Genomic DNA, 12135 nt, shown 5'->3' with positions numbered 1-12135 from the left:
ATCCACGCTCAGAACTGCTTTGTTAAAGACACATGCACTTAGATGGGTAAATGCAGAAAGGGCATAAACCCAGTTCTAGCTTTTTTTGCAGCGTGAGCGCTCAGTCAGTGTGAGCACATCAACCTCATTGTGACAAAACCAGTTTTATGTCACAGATTCAGTGCAAAGCTCCTACAATACACCTGGGGAAAGTTGGTGCACGTATTCGCATGGAAGTGATCGTATCGCTGCTCTGTGCCAAACATCAAACGTTCTTTGGTCTGTTGCCTTTTTAGAAGTAGGACAAAGGGAATTGAGGAAATGCGACGTTAAAGTTGTACGGTATGGTGCAAGAAAGAAAAAAAGGGCTATATTTAGAGTGGAACTCCATTTTCCTAACCCCAAAGCGTATACCCTCCTTACCACCTACTCTTTCCTGGGCCCTTTCTTCTTCTTCTAGTCACAGGCTCTAAAGGCTTTGTAAATGGGTTACCCCCATGCAGCCACCCACGCATCAGGTACAGTATCAAAACCTGGGGCATCCTGTTATGACTTCTGGTTTCCTGTTTCCTGTAAAAAATACAGCCCCCCCTCTCCTAACACACACACAAACACAGTCTTTCATGCAGCAAACAGAGCAAAACTCTGATCAGCTGCTAACACACCATTTCAAATAGATTAGTTTGAGCTCTTGTACTTGTAATCCTGTTTCAAGAATTTGGGAAAGTATTTAGTAAGAGACACACACAAAAAACAAAAACAAAAACCGAACATCACACTGCTGATTAGATTCACTGACAGAAGATTCATCCAGATTTTTAGTGGGATTTTTTTGTGTGACACAGCATCATAGCTGTAGCCAACTGAAATATATAAAGTGGTAGTATTTTGATGAAGAATTACACCTTTTGAGCAGCTGTCTTACACTATTATTCTCTTCTAATTTGTTTTTATTTCACGTATACGTCCTCTCATTTCACATGCCACAGAGAGGAAGACGTACAAGTGTCAGGGGACCACTGAAACAGCAATAACAGCAGTGTGTGTGAATGTGTGTGTGCGCTTGTGTGTGAACTGCAGGTCCCCATTTGCCAAAATAACACTGTTTGTGACACACACCATGCTGGCAGTGCACATCTCCCACCAAGATACCTGAGCATCTCTCAACAGGGGTCAGCCCCATCACTCTTAATGAGCAGAAATCATTCTACCTTCCTGCGGTGGCTCAAGCCTGCCATGCTGACTGCTCACCGACGGCGTGAATGGTTAATTGTCGTTGGCACACGCTCCCCTCCCCATTTTTCTGAGATGTTTGCTCGTGCTGAAACTGATTTTTAGCGCCAGCATTTCTAGTGAGAGGTATCTTTCATGTTTTCAACTGCAACGGCCTTTTTAGTATCTGACGCAAGCTAAAAAAAACACTGCAATGTTTGGTAAAAGCCTTCATGCTGCACTCGTTTCCTTATTTTTGTAAGAAAGAGAGAGGAGCACAATGTCATCCTGTTCTTTTTCCTAATTTTTAGCTCATCATCCCCTCCCCCTTTCTTGCAGATTGGAATTCATTAGCAATCAAAGAGCCACTGACAAACGCCCAATCTTAATTACCCTCTCATTTGCATATTTGCATATTAATGACTGCAGACTTTGCTGTTTTTATGCTGCATTAGTCCCCCTCCCGTCAACACTTAGCCACCCCGCATACTGCAACACTGTATCGTTCTCACACCTCAGTGTCTTACATTTTAATCCTGCAAGTTGACACCCAATTAAGAGAAGGCGCTTAATCAACACTAGATAGGTTTTCATTGTCCGTGCAAAATAAGAGGGAAGGAAGGGGGGATTTTTTTTCCTTCTTCACCTGGTAGTGGCTCAGGTCAATATCAAGCTTAAGCTTTATTCAATTATGCAAACGTTAACTTGGTAGCAGAAGTGCCCTCACAATGCATCTCTCAGCCCAGATATATTTAGATATGAAGACTACTATATCTTATACTTTATTTTTTAGTATTTGTTCAGGAGGTCCTCAGTTCTATGCACCCAATATGCTTCCCCCTTCTGGTAAAACAAGTGTAAGACAGATGTGATATTTCAGTAAATGAAGCCATCATGCTTGGAAGTCACAGTGCATACCATTTATTCATCTCCAAAGCATTGTGATTTATCAAGTTTCTGAAGAATTTACCCCAAACTATGTTTTTAAACTGGTGGTGACAGGACACAAAGTCAAAATGCCCTAACGCAGGATGCACATGGCCAATCCACATCCTGTTGTTTACATTAGAGGGTATACAAAAAAAATGATAATTTGTTTAAGCTGACAATGCCCATTGAGCCATGATGGAGTTCATTCAAGGGATAAAAGCAGCCTTCTTAAAAGTAGAATCTGCCCAGGGCTGAATTTCCAGGATTTGCAAAGGAAGTCTTTTACTAAACATACGAAACCTGCAGAAGGAAAATTCAGAGATGTTTAACTTTAAAAACAAAACATAACCCTATAACGGAGAGGCAACAGAGAACAGACTATTTTTAACGTTTGTAAAAACACTTTTTTATTATTTTTGGCTTTGACATGAGGGTCATGCTGTAAAGCATGAAACATTGTGCTTCACCTCAAGACATCTGAAAATTAGTAGAAATCTCCCATGTTAAGAAAAGCAAGAAACTTCAGAAACATCTCAGATGCGCGCAACCTGTTCAGTAAAATAAGCTAATCCTTACATTTCTCAGTGTATTTGCATAACAGACATATAAAGAAACTCATAAGTATATTTTTCTGTAGACACACAAAGCCTAGCCATGATTGTAATAACTGGGATTGGCATACTTGTACTGTAATGCCGTTTTCAAACATGCACTGCAGCCCTTAATTGGACATTACCCAGTGGAGCCGCATGCAAGGGAGACCATATAGAGTAACTGGGTGAGTATCCACACTGGATTCTTTCAACATTTTCCAGTGCATGTGTGAAAACAGCGTAAGCCTCAGAGCACTTCAGAAAATTTCAGACAAGAAAGCTGGAAAACTGCATTGGATTTAGGGGGGCTGGGGATGAAATTACAAATATTGGTTATTTCTTTTGTTCTGTTTTATGAACCTTTTCAAGCAAGTCTTTTACAATTCTATACAGTATATGTACGATCTGCTGTATGTCAAAAAGCTACTGGGGGCAAAAAAAAAAAAAAAAAAATAATAGTGCATCAGTGGCCCAGATATGTGGCTTAATGAGTCAAAATCCTGAACCGAATAAATCTCTAATACTCTATGCTGTCAACACTTCCAACAATCATTTGTGTGTGTTTTTTTTAAATATCTATCCTGGGATGTGAATTATGTGATAAAATATCATAGAGCTGATTTGAAGATGAAGCTTTTACGGATCCACCTGAGGGAGGATGTGTCACACAAGGTGTATACAGTATATCTGAATGTACAGTTTTAGGCAGCAGTGTCTTCATGTTTTTACATAATGTCTGAGTGAATATACATAGCTCAATCTGCAGTGCGTGTGGGAGTGCTGGGTTGGTTCAGTCCCATTGTTTTACAAAGCCACCCAGCGAAATCCACCTCCTCTGCTTCAGACCGCTTGATAAACGTGTGGTTCTGAAAAAGCACAAATATTAACAACACACTAACTCAGCTGACTAAATATATAGTTGCTATCAAGTTAAACAGCACTGCCGGTTTAGTTGAGAAGTTTTTTACTATAAAAATGACAGTGATTTAGGCCTGTCACATATTTCACTTTGTGATAATCTGTTTAAAAAAAATAGGGAACTTAAAGTCAAACTGACACTTACCATTAACATTTTTAAGTCAGCCCTGTCTGCTGGATTTTTGATGAGACTGGACACAAAGAAGATCAAGATAATCCATCAAGTTAGTAAACATGTAATCCAATGTTATGTCACTATTACTTGTCATGCTACTTGACGCTTAACATGTGTAAGTGAGGAAAGGTGAGCAATATGTTGAGTTTTAAAATGTCCTACCACTTGGTCACAAAATCCTGAAAATCAGGGGTGAATACTCCATGGGGTAGTTTAGGCGGTGGCTGAAAGTTAAAAGAAAATGTTGTAGTATAAACAGCAGAAAGTGACTCATTCGTGATTTTACGTGGTTGACAATAAATGCTGCTTTGGATAACTTCTTATAATCTTACCTCATTGACAATGTAGTCTAGTAGTTCAAAGATAGCCATTACCGGACCGTGGCCTGGGGAAGTCAGTTTAACAAAACAAGTGAGAACTCAATCAGAAAAAAACCTTCAATTAAAAACATGGCAAACATTCCTTTGGGGCATCGAGCAATCACGGAGCTGACAGGTTCATAAATCAGAGTGTCTAATTCACTGATATCAGCAAGTTACGTGATTTCTCATGTGGAAACTTGGAGCAGTCTGCATGCAAGGTTTGCCTACTGCACTTTCAGCCAGCCACCTGAAACACACACAGATGATTGTGTAGCTTACCACTAACAGGTCTACCCGGAGGTTTGGGTCTAGGGGATGTGCTGTGGGTCTGTCCCTGTGTATCATCCAAGATTGGTCGTCCAAATATGGCCTCCAGCTCCTTAGCATCTGGAGGGGGGATGGGAAAGCGTCCAACTGACAGCTCTACAAGGGACAAGCCCATACTCCACACATCAGACTGCACAGAGTAATGAGTCCCCTGCAATCTCTCAGGCTAGACATCAAACATAAACAACACACAAAACAATCATCAGTTCTTTATTATAGTAATATGGAACTGTTGAACACTGTTCAAACAGCTGAAGCATTAATCTCAAGTTAAATATGTATCAGTGGATAAATCTCTTCATCAAAATTAGCACAAAAGAATCCTGTTATTCAAGTTACCGACCTAAAATGAGTTAAAAAGATTCTCACATTACATGAACATTGATGCGAAACAAACTTGTCCACAGGTTTCATAAACAGACCCAAACATACCGACATGTAGGATCTTGTTCCAACAAAGGAATTGGCCATTGAGTCTATGAGCTGCCCGCTCACACCAAAGTCACACAGCTTGATCTCCCCGCGTGAGTTTACCAGGATGTTTGAGGGTTTCACATCTGAGATAAAAAGGACATTTTATTACTTATAAAATTACATGAAAATGTTATCCAACTGAATCTCTATACTATGGATGTCAAACAGCCTGAGGCCCAGAATCAGCCCACCAAAGGATGCACTAAGATCCTCTGGATTAGAGCAGGGCGATATGACCGAAAATATTCATCATGATATACATTTGAAAATTTGCGATAACGATATAACTCACGATATATTTGACACTAGACAAAATACTTTACAACTCCACAACTTTATTAGTGCATAAAAAGCTCATCAATGTATTTTCACTTCAACAAGCAGCTGTTTTTTAAGTGCATTAAAGTTATATAAAAATTTTACAGTGCAAATGCAAATTCCTTGCTGACAGTTTAACCAAAAGGCATTTCCAGTGGGAATTGGCCGACATATCCTCAGCATAACCATGTATAATATCCACAAAACTTAAAAAGAAGTTATACACAAACAATACGGTAATATAGAGATTGAAAATGTGACGTCACTCAGGGGTAAAATCGCAAAGAATTCTGGGAACTCGTGGCAAGAGGTACTAGCGCACGCAGGCTTTCAATTGAAATCAGTTATACAGCAATAAAAAGAAACACAAAAAATGGCAAGAAGCTGTTGTGTTATTAACTGCAATAGCCGGTCGCATGACAGCCACGGGAAGCCGACGGGTAAAGAGATCGGTTGTTATCAGATTACGTCGTTGAAGAGAAATTGTTCGAGCCATGTTTCCGAAGTAACAAAGAGGCGACTGGATTGCAGCCATTCAAAGACAAAATATAACGTCCTAGAACACTCCAGCTCACAGGTTAGTCTGCTCCAAGCATTTCCACAAAGGTCAGTCTGCTGTTGTAGTTAATGCGTCATTTTTCTTAACATAATTGGTGATATAGGTTACAAGCAAGTCTGGCGTTGAACAGAAATTGTCGCGCTATGCTCCTTTGTTTATTGTGCATAAATAGTAAATTGTCCTGACACAATATTGTGTTTCGCTTCTGTTATTACCATGGTACACTGACAAAAACATATACTTTTATTCACAGGGTAAAACAGTTTTGTATCACTAATTGCCCAGTACGATTACAGCATACAATATTATTGTCACTGCTACATTTCTGTAATGCTACCAGAAATTATTTCCACTACTAATTAATTACCATTGAGCTCAAAGGTCCTATTAATAAACGGTTAACGAATGTGTATTTATGAAGACGATTTGTGAGACTGGTAAACTTATGATATGTACGATGGTCTTTCGTTCTACACGGTGCATTTCAAGGTCCTGCACCCATCCGTCGGTAAACTGTACCTGGGCTTGTTGCAGTGACCTGAAGTTACTAAACTTCATGAGTGCATGCTAGGGCTGGGCGATATGACCCAAAATTCATATCTCGATATTTTTTAGCTGGATGGCGATATAAGATATATATCTCGATATATTTTTTTTAAAGCAATAAAGTAAGAACAAAAAGAGAGTTCTTAGTCAAAGCTGTGTCCCAGATGTCACACAGGCACTTTTATTAACATAGAGCAGATGTACATAAAATTTACTCAAAAATAAATTATGAGCATTTATTAAATAATAATGCTCCATAAATAAAAGAAAACAATGTTGTTTTTGTGCATAACAAAAAGCTCACAAATGTGCAGTCAAAATGTAAACTAAAAGACGCTGAGCACAATAACAAAGACAGATTTCACAGCTGCTCTGTTCCCAACTTGTACTGCTTGACTTGACAGCCTGGAGTTTGTAATCCGCTTCGCAACCACGTCTCTTAACAGATGACATTTACGGTCCTTATACACAGTAGGGTAATATTACGTTGAAGCACAGTACGTATCACTCCGCGAGGCTCAGCCGTAATGCTCCGACAATCCATCAAGCGGTGCAGCTCCGTAGCTTACCAAAGTCGTACTAAAACATTTTTTGACAGATTGCTGAGCGCCGTGTACCACATAAAATCGGTTCGCGGCCATCAAGCACAACCAGAATTCATACATAAGGCGCGCTGTCAACTTTTGAGAAAATGAAAGGGTTTTAGTCCGTGCAGCACCTCTGGGCTGCATGGCGTTAGCGTGGTTAGCTCGTTAGCGTGGTTAGCTAGCTAACACGTTGACGCCGTCCAGCCCCACGCACAGGGCGATGCGCAGTAACTCGTTAACGGAGATTTGCCGTGTCCATCTTGTCGCTTCCTGCAGGTGAAGCGATGGGGGAGGAGGGGGAGTTGTGTTCAGTGAAGGAGAGGCGAGGCCGAGTAACGTTGCGTAAAGACGAAAGTGGACGAAAGAGAGGCAAACTTGCGGCTCCGCAAGTATAATTATAACGTAACATAGACTATATCGATATAAAGGATATGGTCACATCTTATATCTCGTATAAAAATATATCGATATTTTTTTAAAACTCGATATATCGCCCAGCTCTAGTGCATGCACTCACTCCAAGAACCGTATGATTATAAATATGAGCGTGGTGAAAGTTGGGCAGCACGCTAACGTATTTTGTCCCTCTGTGTGCTCGTAAGGGTCTAACCCTTTCACTGGTTTGATTTTTTTCCTCATATCTTTTCTTTGACTTTTCATCAAGTCTGTCTTTGTACGGACCGGCATTGTTCTCCTTCGTTTTGTACATACCTTTTTGGGGGGCAAAGAAAAAGCAAGAATTTATTGGAACCGAAGAATGAACGTTTTGCGGTGCTGCAAATGCTTGCATTTGATGCAGGTACTTGGATTGTTTTGCCACGAGTTCCCGGCATGCAATGCGCGAAAGTCACGTGGTCTGTCAATCTCTATTATGTTGAAGCACAGTACGTATCACTCTGCGAGGCGCCTGCCTACGATAGCCGTAATGGTCCGACAATCCATCAAGCGGTGCGGGTTCGTGGCTTAGCAAAGTCGTACTAAAACATTTGATAGATTTTCGAGCGCCGTGTACCACATAAAATCGTTTCGAGGTCAGTAAAAACAACCAGAATTCATACATAAGGCGCACGGGATTATAAGGGGATCTGTCGATTTTCAGAAAAATCAAAGGATTGATTTTAAGTGTGCCGTATTTTCCAAAAAACACGGTAATAACGACGGAAAGCTAGCATGCTCTACCGAAAATAGTGTTTTGTTCTGTATCTGACGGACGAAAGCCAAACCAGTTCCACCACTGAAGTTGCAGCATTTTTACAAACCAATTCTGGTTCATCCGTTTCATTCAACGATTGGCTTTCGCCCTTCTCATTCTCCATCGCCGCCATGTGCGTATGTAAACAAAGGCACTGCGCATGCGCGTTTTACCCATATTCTATCGCGATATTTCATTTTCTTATCGTTGCCCAACATTACACCGGTATTACCGTGAATGGTATGATATGGTCCAGCCCTTCTCTGGATGGCTTTGCAAAGTGTCAAAGTTGTAGTAAAATCATAAATATCCTCATTTTTTTTCAACAAGCCACACTGCTTTTCTGGGAAAAATGATGAAAGTTTTAATACCCAAATGAATCTGTATGGAAAAAATTACTATCCCAACAACTTGTTTCAGTCAAAAACAGTAAAACCCTATAGTTTAGTTCCAAAAAATGTATATAGCAAGTTTAATTTATTTTAATAATGAACGGGGTCTAGAAGGAGTTGGGAACAAACATACACGCACACAATGATCGTTATAGTAAGATGTTATTATGCAGTTCTTTTACTAATCTGGCCCACTTGAGATCAAACTAGGCTGTAAATAGAAACTGCTCCACATCCTACTTGCAGATGAAACTCATTTATTCAAGATACAATCATAAACTTAATGAAAATGCTGATACCTCTATGCATGATTTGATGTTTTTCTCTTAGGTAGGCAAGGCCTCTCAAAACCTGTTTCAAAGCGGAGAAAAATTAAGGAAGTCAATGACGCTAAACAGGCTTGATGCTACAGAAAACAATATGACAGAACTCATCCTGAACTAAGGCTACGTTCACACTGCAGGTCTTAATGCTCAATTCCGATTTTTTGATCAAATCCAATTTTTTTGTCTGCTCGTTCACGCTACAAATAAAATGCGACAGCAAACGCGCGCTCTACTGTGAACGCTCAAAGCGGCCCGCATGCGCAAAAGAAGATGTCACACACAACGCGCTCTGTTTAGACCCAGAGCAACAGTATTGTTTGACTGATGGCCCTTAATATAAAGACTTCGGACTTCACGTTTCCCAATTTTTGCTTTAAGTTATTTTGTTATTTACATAATAATGTAAATAACCTAATAATGATCCTTATTGCTGTTTAAGAGAGGAGCGGTGCTTCAAATGATAGCTGCAGATTTCTGTCAGAATCTGCAGATTATACAGTACAAATAAAATGTTTACGTTGTCTTCCCAACAGTGTCACTGACATCTACACTGGATGGCCAGGAAGCGTTCGCGATGTCTTCTCTGGCGCTGATAATTGGCTTCAGTCTTGTGTCGGTGACGTAAAAGGCGGAGTTAATGCGACTTGACCGTTCAAACAGCAGTCACTTTCTAAAACATCAGATATGTATCGGATTCAGTACCACATACGAAAGTGACCCAGATCGGATTTGAAAATATCGGATTTGCGCCGTTCACACTGTCATACCATGATCGGATATGGGTCGCATAGGGTCAAAAAAATCGGATTTGATGCGCTTTCGCCTGCAGTGTGAACGTAGCCTAAGAGTGACAAGTGTTTAGATGCACTTGTGCAAAGCAAGTATGGTTATTTTGATCCTAATCTCAATACAAATCATAACATAACTATGACAGAACGTGATTGTTTGGTTGTTTGTTTGTTTTTAAACACCTCAATTAATTAAATTAAAACACTACATTGTTTCATTAATGTCTACCACTTACTACCACATTAGAACATGACAGCAAAAAATAATATACTTACAGCAATGCTGACTTTGCCCAGAATCTCTTCAGGAATCCGCTTTGCTTCTTTCATCACCTGGTCCAGAGAGCCACCATCCTACACCAGAGAGATTACAGCAACTTATGATACGAGTGCTAAAATAACAGAAGGCAGCCTGAAGACCTTATTCAGAAAGACCCTATTCAGAAAGTAAATGAAAATGCCAACAGATTGATTCTTAAAAACAGTTACGCAAAAGTAATAACAGACCTGCGTCTGTAAGGGGCTGATGATGAAAATGAGGTGGAATTCAATTGAAGATTGAACTGAGATGTACATTGAGACTGGCAAGAATTGGCAGGATTAGGAACAAGTATATCAGATGGAGAGTGTATATCTTGGGACAAGGAAGAAGGCACTGTCAGGTGCAAAGAAGAACTCAAGGCGACTAATGTAGCCAGTGACTGGCTAGATTATTCTATCCTTTTTGTGAATACTGTAAAGAATTAACACAGTTTGTGTACCTCATTAACCCACTTCCAGCAAATTACTGCTGCATATGCATACACGCATATACACACACCCACACCCACCAGATTAATTCAATTACAAAGACATTGGGCAAAATGGATAGGGATTTTAGACAACATCATTTGATTGTTTGGGTAAAAAACACTTTTTAATCCAGTTGTCCTCTCTATAAATCTTCAGCAACAGATAAGAGAAAAGATGATATCTTTGTTGGGATCAAAACACTACTGGAATACAATTTTTTTTAATTCTTACCATGTGTTCCATGCAGATGCTGATTTCTCCATCGCTGTAAAAAGCTCCATAGAAACCCACAATGTAGGGAGAATTACACTCGTGTAGTACCTGAAGCTCTCTGATGATCTGGTTTCTTATTGCAGGTTTTATTTCTAAATGTATGAGCTAAACACAGAAGAAAGGTGTTATATTAAATGGGTATCAAAGGGTGAACACTAATACCAGAAAGATCAACTCAAGTATAAAAGACCCAGCAGCTTTTTGTTTTATAATTGCAAAAGCTCACTTTTCTGGCCATGATTATGCCTGAAGGTTTGTGGCACTCCTTGTTGACCACTCCTCCGTTGCCTGCACCCAGCTCACAGATACGATGGAAGTCATCATCTTTCAGCTCGCCAACCTTGGCCTTCTGGGTAAGGAAAGCTTCTAATCTTTTCTTTTGTTGTTCATCCAGGTCCAGCTCCTCCAGTATTTTCTTCAGCGCTTCTAAATTGGCCCTGATAAAATTAAGAGACAGTTTAGAATAACATATTTTCAAACAACTGCAAAATTTTAACTCAGCAGGTCAACTTACTCAGATGTAATCTCTGTATTCATGGAGGTGGATAATCCATCACTAGCAGGAGCAATGTTTAAGGGCACTGGTCTCTTTTTAGGAGCCATGTTTATTTGAGGGTAAAATATGAACTTGGACTGAGTGACACTTTCCTCTACAGCTACAGATGATAAGATCCTGTAATCTATATGATTTAGAAATTGCTGACAAGGTAAGGGGCCTGTGATTAGCACGTGCAACTTTGGGAGGTTAGATAATAGACAAACACTGTCTTGTAGACTAGATGCTATCTACTTGACGTTTTCTGTTTAGCTGTTACCAGGTAGGACAGTTAACCTGGCTAAACTTACTTAATTTGTGTCTTCAAATCAACGCCGGCTTAACCTGTGACTCAGCTTAAATCTAATTTACTACAAGAGCGACACATCAAATTATGAATACAAATACGGTAATATAACACCAGTCTTAGCTAGCTAGGTTAGTGTTAGATGAGTAGACGTAGCACGACAACTAGCATAATGGTCACCGCACTTGCACCAAAATGTAAATGTCCAATTAATCGAGGATTAACTAGCTACAACGTAAAGGCAAAAAAAAGATTTTCAAAGCTAAAGCCATAACTATCAGCACATACACGTTAGCTAGCTATCTAACTAACTTCATCTGCTAGCTGTTGCGTGACACCCGCACATTTCACGCGAGTCGAAAGCAAGCGGATGTTTGTTCACTTTTCTTCCGGTGACTTCCCCCTTTGTTTAAGTTAGAAACATTAGCTTAACTGGCTGTTTTATCCCAATATCTTCTTTCAGCAGGGTAGGTGTGTTATTGCTGTAGACACCGGGGTCTAGTGTCTTCAGCAGGGACGATCACGGGGGCGCGGTGCAGTCAAGACTGAG

The 12135-nt window shown here is 40.0% G+C and overlaps 1 protein-coding gene across 1 annotated transcript; it reads right to left on the bottom strand.

The window, feature by feature from the left end:
• Positions 1-3117: 3117 nt before the first annotated feature.
• On the bottom strand, positions 3118-12135 carry map2k2b (mitogen-activated protein kinase kinase 2b). The gene is made up of 11 exons (XM_085390107.1): positions 11258-12135; positions 10970-11180; positions 10702-10848; positions 9955-10032; positions 8864-8915; positions 4929-5053; positions 4449-4662; positions 4140-4192; positions 3970-4031; positions 3778-3823; positions 3118-3580 (listed from the first exon to the last, which is right to left on the bottom strand). Exons 1-11 carry the CDS (start codon positions 11344-11346, stop codon positions 3470-3472), a joined length of 1188 nt encoding a protein of 395 aa, XP_085246233.1. The 5' UTR covers positions 11347-12135; the 3' UTR covers positions 3118-3469.

Source organism: Rhamphochromis longiceps, linkage group LG18, assembly GCF_057381845.1.
Source record: "Rhamphochromis longiceps isolate RC_006_pf linkage group LG18, R_longiceps_female_GT1.1, whole genome shotgun sequence".
NCBI classification, from domain to species: Eukaryota; Metazoa; Chordata; class Actinopteri; order Cichliformes; family Cichlidae; genus Rhamphochromis; species Rhamphochromis longiceps.
This window is presented reverse-complemented; position numbering and strand designations above follow the sequence as displayed.